The following is a 24,294-nucleotide window of genomic DNA, read 5'->3' as shown; positions in this document are numbered from 1 at the left end:
TGCAGTGCACCTGTTAAGTTGAAGCACGCCACGTCACGAATACTGTCCAGCAAAAATGTTTTAATGCGCTTTGTAGAAGCCGAGTTATCTGAAGTCAAAATTTGAATTTCAGCATCTTCGCGCCTTTCCCTCTCCTCTCATCACTTCTCGCACTCTGGAAGGTCGGCGCTCTGCCCACCTCCTGGGGCAGAGCTTCCTGACTCACCAGAGCTATGTGGTTTAACGGCCGCGGCCATGGCAGCTGCCTGACGTCTGAAAGAATCTAACCAGTAGCCATCTCTCAACTTGTATACACAGATGCGAGCGACGGAAGAGGCTGCAAGCATGAAAAAGTCACAAGGAAGAGCTTGCCAACTTTCGCGCTTGATTGTGAGTTGTCTGCTGCATGTAGTAGAATATTTGGCTCAGGTGTTCATGACAACACAATGCAGTGATTGAGTGAGTTGATGTGCTCTCCTCGGAAAGTGTTTCCGAGCCCCTTTAATGTCTGAAGAAATCGACTTGGAGTATGACAATGTACCACACGACTTCATTAAAATTTTACCTAACAAGCACACTGGGAAAAGCACATACATTTTAAATGCATACGCACCACCTAGGCACACAAACACCTAAATGCTGCACGAAGCGGATGATGCGGCTAACGTGGCCGCGGTTCAGTTTTCCGGGTCTCCCCTTGGAAGGTGCCAACACTCGGACGGCACAGCACCTTTTAGCCCAGGTTGTCTCCCCGATTACATTTAATGACATAATTTGCCACCCAGTATTCAACGTTCCTTTTGCCAGGCTTGAAGTACATCTTGCACATAAAAACGTGCAAAATTAATTTCTTGGTTGTTTTTTTTCCTTCCTTAGTCAATGCAACACAGCATCACGAAGCAATCAGTTGTGTGGCACTGATGGCTGTTTGCTGGAGCGTTTTAAGAGTTAGTATCAGCCAACGTGAGCAAGTGAATAAACGGTTTGTGCTCACAAGATTTTTTGTATTGAGTACACGAGAAATTAACAAAAGTCAATGACCTTTTCACCTTTATGAAGTCATTTTAACAGGTAGCCCCATAGCTTAGTTTTGCATTGGCATGCGAAAAAAGAAAATCCATAACCTAAGAGCAATGGTTCTCGATCTTTTTAGCACTGAGAAACAGCAACTTTCAAAATGTACTGTGGAATCCCTTGTGTCGTCTTGGCTTCCATTCCTTCCTGTCCAACAAGCATGCAACAAAGAGCTTGTAGACATGCGATCCCCTCATAAAAATGGCTAAATTACAGTCGTGCCTCATTAAACACTTAGTCATGCCTCGTTAAACACTTTAGTTTTAGCCCGCCACGGTGGCTCAGTAGTTATGGCGTTCGGCTGCTGACCCAAAAGACGCGGATTCGATCCTGGCCGTGGCGGTCGAATCCGTCGATCCGAATCCTGGCCGTGGCGGTATGGGGTTCGTCTTACAGCGACTCAGGCTAAGAGGAATGCCGTAGTGGAGGGCTCCAGATAATTTAGACCACCTGGGGTTCTTTAACGTGCACTGCCATCACATAATATACGGGCCTCTAGTATTTCATCTCCATTGCAACGCGACCGCTGCAGCCGGGATCGAACCCCCGTTTTTCGGGTCAGCAACCGAACACCATAACCCCTCAGCCACCACAAGAGCTTATCAGGCCGCCGCGGTGGCTTAGTGGTTATGGTGCTCGGCTGCTGACCCGAAAGACGCGGGTTCGATCCCGGCCGCGGCGGTTGCATTTCTTTGGAGGAGAAATTCTAGAGGCCCGTGAACTGTGCGATGTCAGTGCACATTAAAGAACCCCAGGTGGTCGAAATTTCCGGAGCCCTTCACTACGGCGTCTCTCATAGCCTGAGTCGCTTTGGGACGTTAAACCTCATAAAACCTAAAACCAAACAAGAGCTTATCAAACACTTTCGTTCCTGTGTAAAACTGTTCGTAAAGCAAGTTGTCCATAATAACGAACTATGAAGAAAAAAAAAACTTATTCAGAAAAAAAAAACATGTTTGTGATCAAGGTCGTCTCTGTATAATGGTGGCAATGAAGTGGAAATTAGACAGAAACTTGGAGCTCCAAGTGCGTTAGCCTGGTTGCCATTATCTTCAGAATAATGTGGTGCAGCTTGAAGTGCTTAGTTGTCTAAGAGATACATGATGATGTCAACATGAGGATCCATAGCGCACAAAATTGAAGGGACACAACACAAGCGCTTAAGTATTAATATTAGCGCTTGTGTTCTGTCCCTTCAATTTTGTGCGCTATGGATCCTCATGTTGACTACCCACTAGCCCGAACCCTGACCCTTCTATGATGATGTCTCATGGTGCGATAATGTATTTTCAATTACGACAGCTCACATGCCACACACCTCTAGTACATATCTTTACTAAGTTGGCTAAGTCACTAAGTTACGTAACACAAGCTGCAAACAGAATTTCTTTCGCAGCCATTCATGCAATATGGAAAATGGTATAATATATCAACTGAGCACCATGGCACCAGAAAGCATGAAACCATGAAACAAACCCATCAATAGGCAGTTGCACTTTCATGCTGCCTGTCACTGGTGTCCAGCACTCAACATACAGAAAAGAAAACATCTGGTTGTGGTAGTCACGTTTTTGTTGTCATTGCTGTCGTTATTAACACAACAAGAATACATGGACCCAATAGGCTCTGTATATTTTAGGCCATCTCCTTTAGTTGCACAGCAGGTTTCCAGGTTAACGAGAAGAAAATACATGGAAAAAACATGGCCCCCAGAAAAACTGTCCATAATTCGAGTTGTCCATAATAATGGGGGTCGAATTACTGGGCACGACTGTACATAATAAAGGCTGGCTGCATAGTGAAGCAGTGTGTAATGAGCAGTTACAGTATGGCCAGCCCTAAAATGAAGTTTGGTAATGAGAAGGTATGTTTGAGGCATAAAAAAATTTAAGTGCTTGAGGAACTAAAAAAAAACTTAAAACAGTGCGCAGGGACAGGACACAGTCGAGAAACACAGACACAGCACTCAGTGCTGTGTCTGTGTGTTTCTCGATGTGTCCTGTCCCTGCACACTGTTTTAAGTTGAAAAATGAACCAACTGGCCCCGCTACTTCCCATGATGCATTTAAAAAAAAAACATCCCAAGGAACCAAAGGGTTTCAAGGCCCAGTTCTAGAATGCCATCTTGGAGTACAGAGTGTAAAAGACTGTTTCCTGAGGCACAAACAGCAAGATAATCAACAATTTTAGAAGCCCTTCAGTTAAGTAACCATGGCTGACCAGCAGATGATGTAGTTTTGTTTTCAACACACATATTCAGATGATTCTGTGCTTCATTCACAAATATTACACATCAGGATAACAAAGTAAGAGCGCAGTCCAGTCTCATCATGTGTGTGGCATGCAGCCACACACAAAAGTGAACTGTTCGAATATATTTTTACTCTCGGGTAAGTTTTATGACAGACGTGAAGAAAAGTTCTTGTTGGTTGTTTTTGCAAGCAGACCATGCATTTTTTAAACATATGGTACAACATGAGGATCCATAGCGCACAAAATTGAAGGGACAGAACACAAGCGCTAAACTTCCACTGAACGAACTTTATTTGGCGTGGACAACCTTATAAAGATCATGTAAGGTACAGGTGCAGATGACTAACAATGATTATCTTGTCAAGTTCATGACCTGTCAGGAATGAGAAAAAAACACCATGCAAGCCACCAATCATAAAGTTATAAGGTTGTCCGTGCCAAATAAAGATCGTTCAGTGGAAGTTTAGCGCTTGTGTTCTGTCCCTTCAATTTTGTGCGCTATGGATCCTCATGTTGACTACCCACTAGCCCGAACCCTGACCCTTCTAAGTTATATGGTACAAGTGGACAGTACAGTGTACAAATACGAAGTTTCATTGTATGTGTGCGAAAAAAATTGTTATAAGGTATCAATCAACTGCTAAAACAGTATATCCAGGCACAAAGAACTTGAAACCATGCTTAGTACAACTTTATTTCTGACGTACTCAATGAGAGACTACACAAAAGTTTAACTGAAACAACATTTACTGCACCATAACATTGAGTATGTTTTCTTGCTTCTTATTAATGCAGAGAATAAGATATGCAACAGATGATTAATGCAGAAGTCAACAAAACAAGCCAGTAACAAGAGAAATGGTATATAAGAGCACACCATGCTCACGAAAACAGTAAGGCACAGTCTAGCATCAACCAGTAACATTATCTCATAGAAATAACAATGAAAACTTGCAGTTTAACGAGAAAGTGAAAAGTGACCCCAGCAAAAATTTTCGACAGACTGAACTCACATCAGCACAATTGCCCATTCATTCACTCACTCAATGTGTGAAGCTTTTTAAACAGCATTAAACAAATCACCGGGGAAAATTAAGCCTATCTTGGTTTCTTTTTTTTTCCCTTTTTATTGGCCTGAGCTTAGCATCATATTTTTTGCAAAATAGGACAGACTCATAACACAAGGCACTAGAAGCATTATTAGCTGTCAGGATTTTTACAGCAAAGTACACTTCAACATGCAAGCACTCTGGTATAACCTACTATATATGGCCTTCAGCTCAGAATAAGTAACATGTGTGTATGAAACCAACACTTAATTTTGATGACATGAAAGCAAAACTTAGTTAAAGCTTCTAGGCATCTAGCACCACAAAAGCACTCTTTTCGGTTCATTGCATTCCACCGCTCCCCCAACCCAGCAGAGCATATGCAAATTTATGCATATCTCCTCTTAAACATGTCAAACATACGTCCATTAATTTTTTTTGCCAGTTCTTCGAGCCATTGTATTGCACCTTCAAAAAGTGATAAAGACCAAGCGTAATCTACAGCATTTTTTTTACTGCAAATGGTTCACTGCACTCATTAATCAAGTGCATCAGCAGACTGAGCGCACTGCAGTAGTAGATCAAAGTTAGTGGGAATCTTCAGAAACTGAAAAAATAATCAATCAGCAACAGAAGTCTTGACCCTAGTGCATGATCCTTTTGAGCTCCGTGCTGCAAAGTGCCGACGCATTCCAAGATCCTGCCGCAGAAGTCTGTACCAGCCTTTCACGTACTGCACAAATTAGGTGAGTGTTACAGAATAGACCAATCCCAGATGCTTCATTGAAACAACCTATGACTATGACTAAACCCAATGTGCACCGAGTGTAAACATGCTTGTGCTGGAGCAGTGAAAGCTTGTTAACCTTTCTCCCAACCTGTTCAACTTCTTTGCATGCAACTATAAAGTCAAGTTAAATACTTTGAACACCTCACCCTCGCCTTAAACGAACACTGAAAACCTCACTGAAGAACCGACCATGCAGCCAGAAATGTGGGGAGTTGTCCTATTTCAGTATTACATTCTACACACATGTTGCCTCTGAACTTTTTGTTTGAAGTGCGGTCTTGTCAAGTTTGTGTTGTGTGTTATTGCTATTTATTTATTTTTATATTTTATCTCAATATTTTAAATTTATAATTTCATTTTTATTCGTTCATATTGCATTTCAGTAATGATTTATTATAACTTTATAAAAGTAATCAGAAATATTTTAATTCAATTTAACAGCATTAAATTTTGCATATTTGCATTCTTGTTTGTTCTGCATTGTCGTACAGTTTAAAAATTATTGACGAATTCTAAAGTTTGGCAACCATGCGCAGACTGCACAAATGACAAAATGGGATGGAAAGCCGAGGAAAATAATTTGTTTTTTTCTTGCATTCACTCCTACAGTGAAGTAAATATGAACTCAGTTAAAATTATTTCCAAATATTTATAAATGACTCTCAGTTTAGCATTGAATTTGAATTAGTTTTTTGAGACACACAGTAGTCTCAGATGCTGTGGCAAAAGGCTATATTTTGCCCGACAAAGGCCACAACACCCAAGCACTCAAACATCCAACACTCTCTGGGGGGGGGGACTAGAAAAACAAAAAAAAAAAAAACAAACAAAGAAGGAAAGTAAACAACAGCACAGCAAGTAGCAGTTTCATTCGGAGAAAAAAAGAGAGAAAAACACAACAAACAGAATCTTAGAACGCAGTTACCTAACAAGCAGTTTCAAACAAAAAATACGATAGCCACTGTTTAACCCTTTTTAGAAAAATAGAACACAACACATGTGAAGATGTCATGTAGGCAAGCTTTTCAAAAAATAATTTTTCATGTGCACTTCAAAACTCACAATCGAATGACATGTTTCCAGCTTCTATAGGATCTGAATTAATTCAATTAAATAAAAAAAAATTTGCAATAGAAAATTGTGCATGTATAGGTAGATACTTCCAAGTAAGGAGCTAAATGATTGCAAATCGATTCTAAGAAATAAAAAGTTGGGAAATACACGCATTCCAGCTTTGTTCAGTTCACTAAAGCAAAGGGGCATGGAGGGCAAACTTTCTCTGCTATAACGCACCGTGCGGCTATACTCATGCCAACTGCATGAACGTTTGCCAATTGCATGAATGCAGGAACATTTGGAAAGGAAATGAAATGCTTAAGAGGCATTTCTAACGCAAATAAAATGAAAAATGAGAGCATATGTGTCAACAACATATGCCTGCATAAAAAAATTGTGCACAGTCTGTTTGCATTCTGGTAATCATGCTCATTAACTGGGATCAATCAGTCAAAAGTTTTTGTTGGGACAGAATTGGCTTAGTTCACCAGGTGTCTAGCAAGCATTTCGTTTCAACTTCCCTGTCTTTTCCATGTTTTCCCTGAGCGCTGAAGATGCGGGAAAGCACAGTGGTCGATGATAATGGACAGTACAGATGATCTATTCACAGCAAAAAATTATTTACTGAAATCGCAAAATATGCATTAAAAACAGATGTGCTTTTCCTGTTTGAGGGCTGATTTCTTCCTGAAGAAAGTCCAGCTTCAAACTGTGACTTCTGAAGCGATTGTTGCCCATTTCTTTATTATAGATAGCGACCGTTTTCCTTATTCTTCCAAGTATCTCATGTTTCCACTAAGGGTGTGGATCTCAAATTTCTTTATTTTGAAGAGAATAAGAGGAACAAAAATTTGCTGCAAATACAACCGAATATTCTCGAGTGGTTCAAATAACAAAATATATAGTTGAAAGACCAACGCATTTCCACAATATGCAGCGATGAAAAGAAACTGATATTGTACACAAATATTTTACATCTCCTCCTCATCATTTATCATATCCTAAGGCCTATCAGGCATCACATAATAAATGAGATGAAATTGTGTAGAATGGGTACAATGCATACGAAGCGTAACTATGTTAGGGGAAAAAAGTTTGAACAACTTGGCTTTTTAAGCTGCCCAACATTTTGTGCAAGTGAAGGTACTCTTCTCATCTGGACAGCCATAGAGTTTCTAAATATTGCCTAAACAGTGATCCGGAGCAGCTCTTCGAATCTGTGGAGGAGCAAAATACCCATTGCGGTCTAATCAGAACTCAGGACCTGAATCCAAATCGCTCACTGAAGCAGGCTCTTCAGTTTCGTGGAGCAAAGGAACTGGCTCCAGATCTCCAATTGGAATACGCCATCAGATTCTTCGAGGTCGCTACTGAAGGGGCACAGAGCGGCACATTGCTGGCGAAATGCAGCAAGATGGCTCGCAAACTGAAGAGGAGCAGCCTGAGTAGCAACGTAAGCGGGAGCATCACAGTCACTCTCCTCTGCAACTCCTGGTGAAGAGCCAGCGTTGGAATACGGCCTCAAATGCAGCGTTCTTAACGAGACGTGGCCCACTAAGCAGTCTGATATAAGCTCTGCCACACTGTAAACCCCTGTGATGGGCCAATAATGTTGCTGCAATTTCAGTGAGGATCAGCATAGTCATATCTGCAGCCATTTTTTCTTCCCACCACATGAGCAACGCTTCAGCAGTTGCAGCCTCTAGCACCGTGGCCTAAACAACTTGTTGTAATAAAAAAACTTTTTCTGCAACCCTCTAACATTTAAAATACACAGTTATGTTAGAATTATACCTTCATTAAAGAGTGTTGCCAATATACTATGCACTGCATCTTCAAAACTGCACAAAAAAAAAATTAAAGGACAAAAGGAAGAGAGACAAATAGCACTTCCCCTTGTCCTCGTTTTCTCACGAAGTTTTGAAGATGAATGATTCGCACTAAATAGCCCGCCAGAAAACACTCCTGTAATGACTGCAACTGGGGGCTATGTATTTACTCGCGTAATTTGCCCACCTTTTTTCTTTGAATTAAGACTTGAAAAGGCAGTGTGCAAATTATGTCAGCCAATTAAAAAATTGGCTGGCAGTTTAGCATTGCTAAGTACCAAATATTGTGTGAAAGCAGTTTTTTGCAGGTGGAAACCATCGCCACGGGCCTGAAAGTGCGATTTAGGTGTCCACTAATCCAGGGATCCAGTTATGCGCGGCTTCAACTTTTTCATCGTCAATGCCAATTTACCCAATGTACGCTGGCGGCCTATGCTCCAGTGCAGCGTTTCTGCAGCAATGTTGTCAACGCCAGCGCGTATTGCTCTAGTGCCGTGTTTCCACCATAATGCTGTCCACACCACCACATGCAGCGCACATTTCTCTGTCACTACCACCACATAGCTCAAAGCATGACTATTAGTTTGGTAGTAGTATTAGTTGGTGAAGAAGATAATGTGCAGTGCACAGCACAAGAGTGTGTTGCAGTTTAGCACCAGGCATGATCGGCTGTGGCAATAGCATAATGCTCTCATGCAGTGGCCAGTGAAGCTGATCTGTTCATGTAGCTGTGGGTTCGAATCCCAGTCGCAGTAATATTTTACTTATTTATGGTTTGCCCAAGGTCACCCTCAAGGTCAAGCTTCATACAAACTGGTGAGCTCGTGAAGTAGCACTAAAACTACAATGGTCATAACGCACATTATATACCGTACATTGCCACGCATTTGTCGGCGCCCCAACTCGCACCCCTCGCCGGTAAAAAAAAAAAAAAAGTTGACTGTAGAAAACAGTGCCAGTAAGCATATTTTATTTCCTTCCTTTATATCGTCATTATCCCCTTCATATGAAGGCCTTTAGCTGCTGCTGACTTCTTTCCACCTGTGTGTGTCTCAGGGGTGGGGGCTATCAAGGCTCGCTGGTTCCAGTGCCCTTATCTCTAACCTCTGCCCGAAAATGCCAGTCGTGCTCACACCTCGCATTAGACCCGCAGCAGGTACAACTTTGCTTTGGCTTGGCCTTGGCAGTGAAATCTTCCTTAGAGTAACGTGGCCGACTTGGCGGCATCCCCTCCCCACTCACACCTTTCGCAGCCACACACGGCGACGCGCCTGTGCCGATCTTGTGAGCCTGCCTTAAACACACCCGTGTGCATGCTGGTGGTCAGGCGCAGCAGGGAGAGTAAGTTATGCGAGAAAAAGTTGTTTTTTTCATAAACCCTGGTAATAAATTAGAGCTGCGCAAACTACGCAAGTAAATACGGTTTATTAACTGCATAGGAAGAGAAGGCATGTTTCAGCTCTGTAGCCTTGGCTCCATTGTTACAAAAAGTTGTCGCAGAGTATAGCATAGCACTCTTCACTGTCGTCATCTGCTTAGGGCAGTCATTTGGTTAAGAAGGTTTATCCACTGCATATAAGGACACTAGAAACCATGCATAAGTGTCCCAAAGAGGTGTGATGTTCTGGCTACTGAAGCAGCAGTTCCACTGCTGTCACTAGCACGTAGATCACATGATGCCCTGCCCTCTAGTGCAACAACCTAACGCCCCGCCAACCTGGTGCTACAATCCAGCGATAACATAGAAACCCACTTTTCACAAATCTACTTTCACTTGTGTTTTTGTCTAACGGTTTCATCATTCAACTTCAATTATTTTTTTTACCGGCAATAGTAGCATTTCCTTCTACAAGCAGAGCCATGAGTGCTTTACCAGTAATTAACAACCATTTGTGCATTAATTACTAGTCAATCAAGTCTTTAGGCTGACAAAAAAATTTGGTGTCTATATTCCTTTAAAGAAAGGTGCTTTTCAGAAATCCATTGTCCTTAGTATTTATGACAGCTGAATGAAACATGTTTAGATTGCATTTTTTAGATTGCATTTATTTATTTTGCCATGAGAGCTCATTTGGGCATTATATGAGGGGGAGAGAGAGGAATGCAAGCAAATAACACAGTTACCAAAATATTGTTACAAAAACAAAAATACAATAAGGTTTCCTACCACGACAAGGTAAATGTCAGAAAACAAGAAATAGAATGGAATGCTACTCAGTATCTTCAAATTTGGTTTCAGCTTTCCAAAAATACTTTGGTCAATCTCATGCAATTCAGTCACATTAAAAATGCACATTTGCAGTAGCTCTAGGCTGAATACCAAGCAGCTGCTGGACCACCCTGCACATTTGCAATTGTTGCACTTGTTTCGAATGTTGCTCCCATGCATGAGTGTATGATGATTGTGTTTTGGTTTTGGGAGGGTTGCAAGTGCTTTCTGGTGTGAGAAATGTGCTGGTGTGAACTTGAGCATCTTGTCATGTAGCATGTTTGTAGGGACCAGCCCTATAGCGTTCGTTCTCTGTTTGACCTACCAATGTGGCAATGTGGTTTGTGGCAATGGCCTACTGCATATGTGAAGCGTTCAGGACACGACTCAGTGTGACTGCATGCTCCAACTTGATAACCACAAATTTAGTACGAGGTGCAAGGTATGGGTTGCATGCATGGGATGGTAATGTGATCGTGGACGCTGGATGCTGACAATGCCAATGACAACTATTACGCAGAGGCTGGAAACCTTGGCTTTACCAGCTAATAGCGTAAAAATCTCGAAACCTAATAGTATTTTTGTTTTCAAACACTAACAAACACTTTTTCATGTTGTGCATAACAAAAATTGTCACAAATTGTAATATCACCTAGTTAAACACACTCTGCATGCTTTTAGACATATGCGTGCAAAATTTGGTAAAGACTAAATCATGTCAGATGCAAATTTTTCAGAGCATGAACCTTAGCAACAGCCAGAAACATGAAAGAAAAACACACTTGAAAATTCTAAAAGGCACTTCGAAAAGGCCAATCTAGGAACAGTGCTGGACATTCAAGATATTAACTCTACACAGCTCATGAGGTAATTCAACACACTGGCCATAGAGATAATGGTGTTAGCTCCCCTAGCTTTGTTCTTTAACTTCTGGATTTTTCGACTCAAGCACTGACGAACTAATCAGTGGTTTTGATGAAGCTTGTATTGCTTGATTGGCTTGACTTGTGTAGCACCACCTTAGCTGCAGTTTGACCTGGTTATAGCAGACAAGTTAGCCTTTAGAGAGGCTCTCTGCTTGAAAGTGTGGTAACTTAGGCTCGTTAATTCACGAGCTTGGTGAAAGAGCAACATGAGATATGTGTGTAGACAGAGCAGATACACAGTGTCTCTTTTTGTCTGTCCTCATCTCTAGCACCACTCTCAGCTTGCCTTTGTAGAAACTGCAATTGTACTGATAGTACAAAACTCTATCTTGATGTAGTTGTATTTCTTGTGCTAACTAGTTTTAATGACAGAGAAAGATCAAGCAAGGGTGTTACTTGCAAGAGCTCCCAGCTTCATGTTGTGTTGCTCACAGCAAATGGCCAAGCCAAAATCACACCCCAGGATCCCACAAATTGAATTCAACATAAGCAAAAGCTGCAATTTCTGAAGTCATCACTACGCATTTCGGTGCAATTTTTGGCAATTTCTAGTTCATATTTTGCCTTACCTCTTTTTTTACACATAAAACTAAAATTGGTCAATTCAGTTTTGCTTGCAAGAACTCAAAAATTATTTTTTTTAGAACAATTAGATGCCAATTCCATGCCTCTACACTTCAGCTTTCCTTACCTGATTGGAGTTCAGTATTTTCCCCATGCCAAAAGACATGCTGCCTAGCAGTTCACTGCGTCTGAAGAAGAAAAAGTAGAAGTACAAACAATACAAATAACTAAGTAGATTGTTTTAATCAGAAACACTGCAAACAAGCTTACCTGTTTTCAAAATCTCGATGCCACACCGTCACCAACAGGCGTTTTCCAGTATCTTCTGCCATAGGCTCACTGTAATGAGAATTTCGCAGAAGAAAAATCTGTAGAGAGCTCGCAGCAAGTGTGATGACTTATTAATTCATATAACACTAATTGTTGCACCATTCCTAGGCAACACTTTTCTGAACACAGTAAACTCTATGATGTGATCACAGTTAGTACGAATTTCAGGACGCTATGAATTCCTAAAATTCCCTGGTAGAAGTGCATCATCTATAAAATGTAGAATTTAGAGTGTTCCAAACACTTTCCCATGCTGCTATGGCTGATACAAATGTAGGAGCAGCAACTGCACCCTCGAGCACGAAGCGTTGCCCTCACAATGCCGATGCATGGTACGCACCGCGAGCAGCGTGTGGTGCAGCTCAGTCATAAATAAATTGCATTAATCATAAACAGACCTCTGTGAATGCATTTCACATGCTTCAGCATACAAATTTTGCTAGTTCTGCGACGATATAAAATTTCGGATGCCATGAATATTTTTCATGACCCCTCGAGATTCACATCATCAAGATTTTACTGTAAGAGCTTATTAACCAAGTCTTTTTATCAGTTATACAGACAAAGCTTAAAGTGCAAAATGCAAAAAAAAATTCGAGGACGCTTAAGCTGCGCCTTTAAGAGTGGAATACGACAGCGTGTTGCAGCGCTGTCAGGGAGTCCAGGGAACACCATCGCCCGTTTGGCGCGATACATTGGCCGTAGGACAAATCGCTCGGAGTCTTTAGGAGGCCTCTCAAAACAGCCCATCCGTGGCCCGAAGAGATCACGAACGGGCTACAGTAACGCTGCTCCCTGAAATGGCTGTTGTGCGTCTCCATTGTAATTCTGATTTTAGAGGAAAGGAAAGGTGCAGTAACTGTCTCACATATCGGTGGACATCTCAACCACACTGCAAGGGAAGAGAGGAAGTTTGTAGTGAATGAGAAACGACAGAAAGAGGAGGTAATGGAGGTCTGCATCTCCGTTGGTGTCACAATCGTTAATCACAACAGCACATTAATTACTCCCTTATTACGAATCTACTCCACCTTGGGGGATTCCCGTAAACATTTGACCAGCACAAAAATGCGTACATCACAGGCGCTCAAGCGGTACGGGTTCCATGACATCGCATGGTTGACACGTGCACAAAACATGACGCACACAGGTCCGGTCGCTGCTGCCTGCCCGTCTGAAGACCAAAGAGATTGCGAAGGGTTGCACCCATGCTGCTGCCCGCAAGGGCGAAACCGTTGTGTTATCACCGGGCTCAGAGTTCGGACCAGTTGATGCCTTCGAAGGTTTCATCTGCCGGTCCTCCAAATTCAAATCCACAACAGCTGTGCTATGTCATTGTGTGTTAAAGAACCCCAGGTTGCTGAAATTACTAAAGCCCTTCACTATGGCGTCCCTCATAGCCCGAGTTGCTTTGGAACGTAGAACTCAACCCAAACTCAAACCGAATGCAGTTATAACACCACCTATCGTACCTCAACACAAGCTATTAGCATTTACCTTCATCTCTACAACATAGATGGAGCTGCTTTGCCTCAGCTCATGGCAGTCAATTGAAATGCTTTCTAGAGTAGAACGTGACTGTTATCGGGTCCCGTTTCAAAATTCTATACTCATAATTACTCATGTATGCATCAGCACACAGAGACACTCCACGAAGTCAAAGACCACAACGCATTCACTAGGTCCACTTTTCTTCAATTCGAGCCAACGAGCTTTTGTAGCGTGTTCTGTGCGTGCTCGCCTCGCAATCTGAAAGACCTGGGTGCTATTCCCCTTACCTCCACATGGTTTTTTATTTGGAGACTCTTGTGTTACAACGCTGCCAACGTCAACAATGCCAACACCGGCTTTTCTGCGATACGAGCTCCTTAACACTTTCACATTAAAAGAGATAAAAATACGAGATGAGAAAACAAATTTAAGCTGCCTATCAAAACATACCAGAAGATATGTGGGAAGAAGTTGGCAGATCAATAAAAAATAATCTGTCATGGAAGCACAAAGATAGGTGTGGCTGTGTGACAGTTTTCATATGCTTTTTACATTCATGTGCAACATACTATTGCAATAATAATGGTCAACATACTACTGCAATAACTGAAAGCCATGCTGGATGTCACTCACACATGTTGCTCTATTCATAGTGCAACCTCAACAGCAGTGTGAATAAGCAAGAATCACAGCCCTAGTATTCAGTGATCTTGAAAATGGGTTGTGGAACATCACTGTTATGCTGAATTCATTGAAGCTGAAAAGAAAATTATGCCTTGTTTTTGAACTGTGATACAGAATTGCAGATTTGTTTTTTCTTCAAGCTGTGCACACAAGCATGCTCCCAGAGAAAGGCTCACTTGCAGTGAACAGCATGACCACAAAGCTGAAGTCATACACCACACATATAAAACAGGGAAAGAGATCTAAGAATAAAATTTGGTGTCGAAACAGTGATGATGCTACAGTCAAACCCACTCATAACAATATTGAAGTGCTACAGAAATGCCATTGTTATAACAGGGTATGCTGATAAAAATAAAACATAACAGACTTTAGAGCAATGATCTCAAAAAGATAAAAACCGCTTGCATCACAGTATATTTATTCGGTGAAAGACTGGGCAACAGTTGCTTGCTTTTGAGATGAGAACAAAGCAACGCTGATTATTTTTCACATTTTCATAAATGCTTTATTGCATGCATACTGCTGGGAGCATCGAAGTAGAACTACTCAAAGGTGGTGAAGGCCTCCCCGGCCACCTTCACGGTGCAACGTGGTATTGCTCGAACTCCACCACTACTGCATCACATGCCTCACAAGCGACAGTGTCGTGTGTGAGGAGGCTTCACTGCACAAACAGCGAATGGCACGTGACAAGCAGGCAGTTTCGACCCTGTGGAAGAACCAAAGAGAAAGAACCACACGGACGAAAGCACTCGTGCCAATAAGCGCCTGAAACGGCGCACAGCTGGACTCGGTTAGCTGGAGCTGATACGAGCTTGTGCAATGCTCAGAAAAGCGAAATCAAAACGTAGTCTGACTGATTTCAAGACGTGGCCGTACATTTGTCATCATGCCTACCGTTGCACACACATCTTAAGTACACAGCTGACTCTGCAGCATAGAATTCAGGTTTGCACCAGACTATTTGGACGATCGCTTGCCGCGCCAGTAATACCTGGACGCAGCCTCCCTTCGGGAGTCCGTTCGAATTGATCGGTATGAGACCTGTAGCGTCCGAATTAGCGAGCAATATAGATAGGCATTGGCCTTGACAGTGCTAGCAGTTTGAATTATCTGAATTTCCGAATTAATGTAGGTCAAATTAATGAGCTTTTGCTATACAAAACTTGCATAGGTTCCTGTTCGTTGTTGCCCGTGCTGGTGACAGCTGCGATGATCACCTCGCATGTGTGGTCTGCATTTGTCATGACTGCATTGTCAGTGTGAAAGAATTCTTCGACTTGACACGCCACAATCACCGTTCACCGATGACCAAAGCACCGTCATCACTGCACCAGCGGGAGCTTCGCGAGCCTCCTGCATGGAACGTGTGGCCGGCGCAGCAACCCAGCAGCTCACCTGACGCAGTAATACCTTCCCTCAGGGCAAGTGTAATCCGTGAAGTTACCGAAGAACAAAAGAGATGGGACAACGCATGCGCTCTCGCCTCTCTTGCTGCCAGTCGTGCAAAATGCAAAAAAAAAAAAACGCACCTGAGCGTTTTCTGCGAGTGGCTAACCCTTTAGAAACGTTAATAATGGACTGCTCCACCAAGGCTCTCTACTTTCTTCCCTGCCTGGGCCTTTTGTAAAGGGGAACACATCCGTCGTTTCTCCTCCCTGCGTCGCCGCGTCGAGCAAGGATCCTCAGGGCGCCCGGTGTCTTCGAGCGCATGTCACGGGTTCTTTCGCTGCGTTGGCTCAGTCCGTTGGTCGGCTTCACATGCACGCGCTTGTGTGCTATAAGCGTGGTTTGGCTGGTGCGGTTGTAGCGTCTCCATGTTTTTGTTTCTTTCAAGGTTTACTCTAACTGACCAGATTTAATTGTTATAACTGATAATGTGCTATGACAGCACTGCTATAAGTGGTTTATTTTACCACAGACATAAGGTAAAGCTGATGGTGCCGTGACTGCCCATTGTTACCTATATCCAATATATATTGTTATAACTGGTATTGTTATAAGTGAGTTTGACTGTATTTAGTTGGCTTTAGTGGCTTTATGAAGTGCATTTAATCGCAGTAAAATAATGGAGATAAATTTTTCCCACTGAAATCGGCTGACTGACCATTGTGTGGACAATTACTCGAATAAGTATAATTGTGCATGTCATCTTCTGATATAACATTCTCCTCCTTGATGCACCAGGCCACCAATATTCTGAGAGCTTACTAAGCAACCCTAACACAGTGCTTTCTATCGCTGACAGCTCCGAGAACTTTGCTTCACAACACAAATGAGCAAAAGAAGAAGCATACACTTAGTATTCTGAAAAGGTACCAATAGGTGAACTAAGAGATCACACGCAAACAAAAACAGTGTTAGTTATACTGACTGTGCAATGAAACAAAGATGGTCACAGTTGCTGCACACTCTTTAACACAACCATAAATCGTAAAACTGCCTGTTTATTGGATGAAGACAAACATGATTTGAAAGAATCATCAGCACTACTAATGAAATTGAGCATGTATCTAAAGGTGGAAGCGTTAAATGCCAGTTAATCAAAGCAACATTAGTGTTTTTTCATCACCAATTCAAAATAATACTGAAGTACAGAAAACTGTAATATGTACTGAATGTCATACCTTTTATACCCCTGTCAGACGAGCAAGTTTAGTGTCATTTTCAACGAGTGACACTTGCCTGTAGTGTCATTCGCATCGTGTCACACGATGAACTTTAATGACACTCGCTGCTGAACGCACTCGGCAAGAAGTGAGTGGGGAACTCACTTCACTTTTCCCGAGGGGCGAAGTGTATAGCCTCGGTAGCAGCGTTTCGAAATTAGAATACAACGTCAGCAATAAAAATGGCGTTTTATTGAACGCAGCTAATTTTTTTTTGCTCTCTTGTTCATGTAAACTTATTTGCGTTGCCATTAAACATAGTATATACTGCACATATTCCGACATTCTTGTTTTCAGCTGCAATAATTTTTTTGGCAGCCGCAGCGGTATGGCTATGGCGGCTATAGCATGGCGACCGTAGCAACCATCTGCAACCATTTCGGTGTGACGGCGCAAAAGTGCAGTGTTTGCAATCCAAGGAGGCGCTCGAATGCACATGTATGTCGCCACCACTTTTTGCCAATCAGATTGTGTCAGCTGCGCAGAAACGTTATCGCCGTGGGCCGCCATGATGCTTCAAAAAGTGAAGTACTGCTCCTGGCTTGTCTCGTCTTGCGAAGCCTTTTTTGTAATCGCCAATATTGCACAAAGCTCCTTGATAATCATAAAAAATTGCTTGCAGTTTGGAATCTACTGTACATTAACTGTACATTAAAGCTTTGAAGCGCAAAAAGTAATATTTTTTGTGCCTTACTTGAAAAGCCATCGTCACCACCATCAATTCCGAGTGACACTTTATTTTTCCGTGTAGCAGCACGCCCCGAAAGTGTCACTCGTTCTGGAGAAGTGCACTTCGTGAAAGTGTCACTAAACTTGCCCGTGTGACAGGGGTATTAAACATCCTATTTTCATACATCTGCTATCATGCTCAGCGATGCGACCCCTACACATTTATTAATGCAAACAAACTGAATGCTCTTCCTAATGACATGCAAGCCATATCAAATATTGAGTGAAATGCATATAGTGTTTTAGCTAGATTAGAATGAGGCTTAAGTTCACTTTGTAATACAAGGTCAAACTCACAAAGAAAACTTGTGGTCAAATTCTGGGCTTCGACTTGATTTCACCACAGCTGTTCTCCAGTGAGCCCTCTTTATGTTATCAGGTTGGAGAGAGACCTGAAAGATCAAAGGGCAAATTCAACTGCTGTATGTTCATGAAAAAAAGAATATAAAAAACAGTTAAATCGACATTTATTTTGCCATATTTGGCACTATCAGTTCTTTCAAATAATCAGCATAATGACTAGTGCTAGTGCCAGAATTTTTGTTGTGTTCTCCTACCTTAATATAAGCATTTGCAGATCCTCCTCGGGACGTAACCAACTTTGTCGCTCTGATGACTGCAGTAAAGAAGTGAACACATTCACATTGTAAAACATTCTGCAGAACCATTGTTCAGAGAGAATTTGCATTGCAAAATTCAAGTACTATTCACGGGTATCAGAATTTAAGGAAGGTTAACAAAATTTTTAACTGAGTGGCTAGGACGTATTTTTTCGTTAAGGATTTTTCATTCTGCAACAATACTAGTCGCTTCATTTTCTTACCATGTCCAACACAGTGTTGGCATAGACAAAAAATTAAGTCATTCTCCACCCCAGGATCTGTTCAGAAATGGCTGTAGCAGGCACTTCAAGTTTTCTGGAGCATTAACTTTTTGTGTATTACCCCGAGCTCCATTTGAAATGGTTTTCATATTTTACATCAACAGATGTCTGCAGCTTAGCCCTATTTCAGCCAATGCTGAGGAGAAAAATATACACAGTCATGTGATAATGTATTTTGTTTAAAATAAAATACCTTATATGTACCAGTCATTAAAAAGGGCCCACAAGCACTGGCAAGTAATAGAGCTGCCACAATAAAAAGAACTCAGACTTTTCATCATCCTCCAGGATGAAGAAGCAAAATAGCAACCACTGTTTGCAGAGGATATGTGCCATGTTTTCAACAACAATCTGCCGAGCATTGAAGCCCCTTTTGATGGATGCTTAGCCATAATGAAGCAGGCGACATCAGGTGACTTATGACAGACCATGCACTTCACTTGATGGCAGTCATTTGTATTTGATGTCACCCAGTGATGGTATTTGAGTTCCAAGCAAGCAAGGTGGAACTTCCATATGACATTTAGGCTTTCATCCTTGACTGAAAGTGTTTCATGCCAACACACGAGACTCAACACAAAGAAAAAAACGGTGATGACACTTGATGCCTGGCCAGAGGTTGCAAGGCAACAAGATCAGGTTTGAGAATGCGCTGGATTCAAAACTGAAATTCAGGAACGCATTCTCAACCTCACTGATACATCTGCCATGCATGGAGCAAGCACATTTCGGAGCTCGAGTATGCTTTTTCTGGTGAAAAAGTAGAGTGGCATACACTTGGAACCAATAGCAGGCTCGAGGAACGCTACTCCCACAACTCTATTCATCACTGTCAGTGCCTATTCTTTTTCAATGTTATCGGGCGCTCACATGCACCTGCACTTCTACATAATATGTTTTTTGAGCAGACTTTGCAAACTGTGGTGGGTCACTTTTTATAGAGGGCTTAGGGACTCTTGAAATGTTTTCATAGAAATTCCAAGGGGCTGTGTGAACCCTGTGTGGGGCCAAAAGCACAGCCATGCAAGAAAGGTAATTCAAGTAAAACTTACCATGGACTGTAACATGTCCACTGTTTACATATGCAGACAGCTTCAGTTTTGCTAAAAGATAGCATAGAAAAAATGACATGCTAAGTGAAAGTGCACATGTGAAAATGCCAGGGAAAAAAATAAAAAAACAGCAGATAATTTAGCGTCCCAAGAACAATGCTCCGGAGCATGATAAAAATTGAGAAGAGCTTCTCTTTTAAAAGATTATAAAAGGAAGACAACTGAATAGTATAAAACAAAATACATGCGAGAAGATCAAGCATCAAGCATTAGATTTTTAACTTTTTTGATTCTGTGGCTAAACTAGTGCATGTACCGAAAATAAGCTACTTCAACATTTTTTTTATAGGGGTTTAATGTCCCAAAGCAACCCAGGCCATGAAAGGTGCCATAGTGAAGGACTCAGAAAATTTCGACCACCTGAGATTCTGTAACATGCACTGACATCGCACAGCACACGGGCCTCTAGAATTTTACCTCCATTGAAATTCAACTGCCGCGGCCGGGATCAAGCCCGTGTCTTTCGGGTCAGCAGCCGAGCGCCGTAACCACTGAGCCACCGCGGAGGCTTCTATTGCAACAATGCTTTAGCAAGAATTCACTACATGTCATATGAAGGCATTAGCACTTTTTTTGTTACAAAATAAATGGGAGATGCTGCTCATGAAGATAAGCACGTCACCTTTTTCACATGCATAATTATAAAAATGACATACCTTTACCACAGAACATCTCAGCTGGCTTGAATTTCCGCGGTGTTTTCACCAGCTTTGGGCATCTCAATGGTAACTTGATTGGTGGTGTCACACCCATGCCTTTTTTGATCACCTCTTCAAGGATGTGCTGGTCGTCACTTCCATCACTGTCACTTGAGAAGCAGGCTTCTTGCACGTCCTCAGAAATGCGTGGATTCAGCTCAGACAGTTCTTCGTCATCAAGATCAGCCCCGACAGGTGCATCACATGGCGGTGTCCTCTCCCAACCGTCAGGTGGTGTGCGGCCTGGTATGCTTGCTAGGCTGAATCTAGATTCGTTAGGCTCAAGGCTCAGCTGCTGTTCAGACTGAGAAATTTTGCGTTCAAGCTGGCCGTGTTTTCCACTCAGTGATCTTGATGTGTCTGCATCTCTCCGAGCCATTTGGACAGAAGTTTTTTCTGGACGGACACATGAATCATCTGTACAGCGGCTTTCAGCAGACTGCCAACACCCTTCAGTGTTACTGCTGCTACACTCACTACACACCTCTCCCATTGCCAAGCTTCCCAGATTCCCTGTCCCGTCTAAAAAAGAAGTGTGCTGTGATGAAATTTCATCATTACCTTGGCCTGAATTCACCCTCTTCACAAGCTTAATAAATGCAGTTGATACTTTAAGTCTTGCTGGGCTGCTACCTTCTACTAATGAGGGGAGAGATGTGCTTCTTTCCAGGCAAAAGTCTGAGTGGGGTGATTGTGAACAGGTCTTAAAAATGTCATTATCATCATTTATTATTTCATTCAAAGTTTCTCCATTGGGACACGGCTGATGAACCAAGACGATGCCACTGTCTATAGTAGCTCCTTCTGCGGAGTTTAACAGGGCGTCTGCAGTGCCAGAATGACATGATGAAAGAGGAATGTACTTTAAAGGTGAAGAGGATGCCTTTTTAAATTGTGTTGGCTCATTTAGCGATTCTGCTGACCGTGATTTACTCAGCTGTGGAGTTGAATTACTTAACAGCTTTTCAATGCTTGCTTTCACAGCCTCCTCAATGATTTTGGTTATCTCATCTTGGCAATGAAATGCATGTTTGGTACTTGAACTGCACTTGGCTGCCTTTTCTGAAATTTTTTCATATGATGCTTCAGTGTATGTTAAGCTTTCACCTCTAGTATCAGTAACTACCTTTAGTGTAGCACACATGTTCTCAAACTGACAACATTTGCAGTGTTGGCCTACTGCAGAGATATGCTTCCCGTATTTGGAAAAGCAGCTATTAGTTGTCTGACGTTGCATCCCACGGTAGCAATAATTCTGAAGGTCAACCATCCTTTCAGGAACATGTTTCCCAGCAGCACTAAACTTAACAAGGCATCTGTCACAACTACAATTCAGAACTGTGGCTTCATCATCAGCCATGACATCAGACCCTGCAACTCTGCAGTTTTTCTTTAGATTCTGCATTCTTGATGTACAGCCAGGGCCGTAGCTTGCTTTATGCTGAATTTGTGGCTGCACAGCTTTCCTTGGCTGCTGAAGTCTTGAGGGATTTTCCGTTGCGAGCACAACTTCCTGACACTTTCTTCTGCGCCTTTCACTAGGTATTCGCTGTTTTATGGCAGCTTTCTTTGAGGACAACAAGCAGTCACGCTCCACTTTATTGCACAGGGAATGACCATGTCCAGAGAGGGAACTTTTAGCTCCACTGATGTTGTGTGCAGTTGTTGGTGCCCTGGCACAAGCAACAGGGGCTACAGTTTTTGCAAGATGTGCCTTAGCATGTACAAGCTTTGCAAGGTATGTTCTTGGTGGAATTTTTGGAGCACAATCAGTGTACTTTGGAATAGTCTCTTCCACAGACTGGCGATGTGGCAGCTGGTTTTGCTGCACATAAGGCAAAGTGTGTCTTGCAAAATGTCCATTACCACAGCCACTGTTGCGCATTGCCCAGTTTTGAATCCCTTTGTCCTTTTCATTCCTAGCTGCTCTTACAACAGGGGATAATGTTGGCAAATCTTGTTCCTTGCCAATCTTGGGTAACTGCTCCAACACAGTAGATGTTCTAGGGAGGCCCAAATTGTTGGCTGCTGTTCTCCAGACATCATGCTCTCTTACCAAGCTTCTTCTGTTTTTTGCATGCCTGGCAGCACTCAGCACAATTTCAGAAGCAAGGTTGCCATCTGAACTTCCTGCTGAGCTCTGATTCCCATAGCTTTTACATTTTAGTGCAAACACTTGAGGCAAGTTTTCCTTGTTAGATGACACATTGGAGTGATGGAAAGAAAGCTGAAGCTCTCTTTGATGTGCGTGCATTTTTTCTGAGATAGGAATTTTACTTGGACTACCCAAAAGTTTGGTCCTCAGGGCACACGACTTCTTTGGTCGTTGTTCAGACTTGGTTCTTTCATCATATGCTTGTGCCTTTGCCTCTTCAGCCCAAATTTTGCGTATTGACATGAGAGACCCTCTAGCAAAATCTTGGGCCCCGTGATTGCTCTCTTCCCCTGGCTCTTCATTCTTTTTAGAACCAAGACTTCGGCGATAGGAACGAAGAAATCCTTTTGGCTGGTGGGAAGCCGGCCTCACTTCCTTGTTTTGTGGTACTGATGTATCTCCTTTAGATAATCTAAAGGATCGTAACCAGGATGGTATCTTCTTTAAGACAGGAGTTTTCTGGCCATCCATTCTAGAAGACAAAATAACGGGCTCAACTTTTCCATAGCGTTTCTTTTCAAAGAGGGCAGTAATCAAACAGCAAAAATACGAGTGACAGCTCAATTTCATGAAAACTACGCAGCCATGGCATTGAATCTGAACACTGTGCCCACATCCGGGCATCATTAACGCTCCGTATAGAAGCGATCACGTAAGCACAAAATATTGTCGGACTGCGGCAGCACGCAAATAATGTTATTTTGCGAGACACATCAAGGCTTCATTAAAAAAGAAAAAAAAATCTGAAGCTAGTCTGTATGCGGCATGCTTGCAACGTTCGAAATCTTGTTCCGCCTACGTTAAAACCCGGCAAGAATAAACAAAAAGCGCGAGATAATTTTGCGACCAGCACATCTCGCATTTCAGTGTTTGAACTTTAGAATTACCAACATAAATAGCAAACGTATCAGCCTCAGAACTGTGGAACGCAAATTAAATTTCACAGCATTGCTTTGTAAAGCCACTCAATCCGTTTCTGAAAACATGCCACTTTGGCAGCACGCTTCTTAACATGAAGACAATATACGCGCGCCTGTCAAGGCCATGGGTATGCTCACGGCCCGGACAAGCAGAATAATTCCCCAACGCATTAGCAAAAGAAAAAAAGGGAAATGCTTGAATCTGACCAAATAAGAACACCGATAATTATTAATAGGACGCCAAAAATCGAGATGAGCAGCCTGCCGATAAGAAAACATGCCATGCTGCAAAGACTAACCTGAACCAGTGACATTCATTTGAAGCATCACTTCATCTCAGGCTCATAAATACGTACGCACATATTGGCAAGCCGTCTAGATTACAACAAAATATTTTTGAGCACTACTTTAGCATAATCACCAACAACGACAACCTGCTTCGGATCATATGGTTGGACAGCATTCCACGTTCAGCTAGTTCAGCCAGGTTGAGCGTTTAAATTTTCACCCGATTCGTGCGATTGGCTGAAGCCAGCTGGAAATTGCAGCGCCAAAGCACGCTGTGTTAACCAAGGTGTTAACAAGCCGAATGCAGCCGAATGCATCGCAGTCACGAAGTGACCTAAGAAACAAGAGCTTTTGCGCAAACAAGATATATTTGTAGCAGGAAGTGATGCAGAAGGCTTGAAATGACGTTTGAGTAAAGGTACTGGTGTAAACCAGTAAAGCTCCGCCCACATTGAGGACAGTGACAAGAAACAGCCGTTGCAAAATCTTTTTTTTTTTGTTACCTAAACAAAAGACTAATGCAGAGGCGATGCTATAAACTAAAAAAAAATTGATCCCTCTGGCTTGTGTGATACAATAACGCAGGTAAGTACTATTTTGCAC

At 42.3% G+C, this 24,294-nt stretch overlaps 2 protein-coding genes across 5 annotated transcripts in view; one reads left to right on the top strand and one right to left on the bottom strand.

Annotated features, from left to right (window-relative positions):
- The window catches only part of LOC149351296 (cyclin-D-binding Myb-like transcription factor 1), a 108,204-nt gene that overhangs the window by 7,479 nt on the left and 76,431 nt on the right, over window positions 1-24,294 (top strand). Inside the window, exon 2 of one of the 3 annotated variants that reach the window (XM_089580611.1) lies at window positions 298-369. The exons of 1 other annotated variant lie outside the window; for it this stretch is intronic. In XM_089580611.1, coding sequence (XP_089436737.1) covers window positions 298-369 — 72 coding nt within the window. Of the gene's footprint in view, window positions 1-297; window positions 370-23,999; window positions 24,277-24,294 lie in introns of those variants that run through there. One more of the 3 variants, XM_089580614.1, reaches the window with a different exon arrangement.
- On the bottom strand, window positions 3,982-24,046 carry LOC149351298 (uncharacterized). Of its 2 annotated transcripts, none has more exons than XM_089580607.1 (8): window positions 23,703-24,046; window positions 20,287-22,955; window positions 19,571-19,621; window positions 18,193-18,251; window positions 17,933-18,027; window positions 12,000-12,068; window positions 11,857-11,917; window positions 3,982-5,088 (listed from the first exon to the last, which is right to left on the bottom strand). In XM_089580607.1, the coding sequence occupies exons 2-8, from the start codon at window positions 22,952-22,954 to the stop codon at window positions 4,975-4,977; spliced, it is 3,117 nt and encodes a 1,038-aa protein (XP_089436733.1). In that variant the 5' UTR covers window position 22,955; window positions 23,703-24,046; the 3' UTR covers window positions 3,982-4,974. The 2 variants fall into 2 exon arrangements, with proteins under 2 accessions (XP_089436733.1, XP_089436732.1); XM_089580606.1 differs by having other exon boundaries at window positions 23,838-24,046.

This window comes from Amblyomma mixtum, chromosome 3, assembly GCF_055824585.1.
Source record: "Amblyomma mixtum isolate Tamu chromosome 3, ASM5582458v1, whole genome shotgun sequence".
Lineage (NCBI taxonomy): Eukaryota > Metazoa > Arthropoda > Arachnida > Ixodida > Ixodidae > Amblyomma > Amblyomma mixtum.
The sequence above is the reverse complement of the archived record's forward strand: the minus strand, read 5'-3'. Positions and strand labels throughout refer to the sequence as shown.

What these genes read in the sequence shown, in the direction of transcription:
- LOC149351298 (XM_089580606.1), bottom strand. Translation starts at nt 23,866, where the DNA reads ATGCTGTCCAACCATATGATCCGAAGCAG. An exon ending in AACCATATGATCCGAAGCAG is followed by an intron (nt 22,956 to 23,837) that starts GTTGTCGTTGTT and finishes TTTGTCTTCTAG; the next exon opens with AATGGATGGCCAGAAAACTC. An exon ending in TGGACATGTTACAGTCCATG is followed by an intron (nt 18,252 to 19,570) that starts GTAAGTTTTACT and finishes TCTTTACTGCAG; the next exon opens with TCATCAGAGCGACAAAGTTG.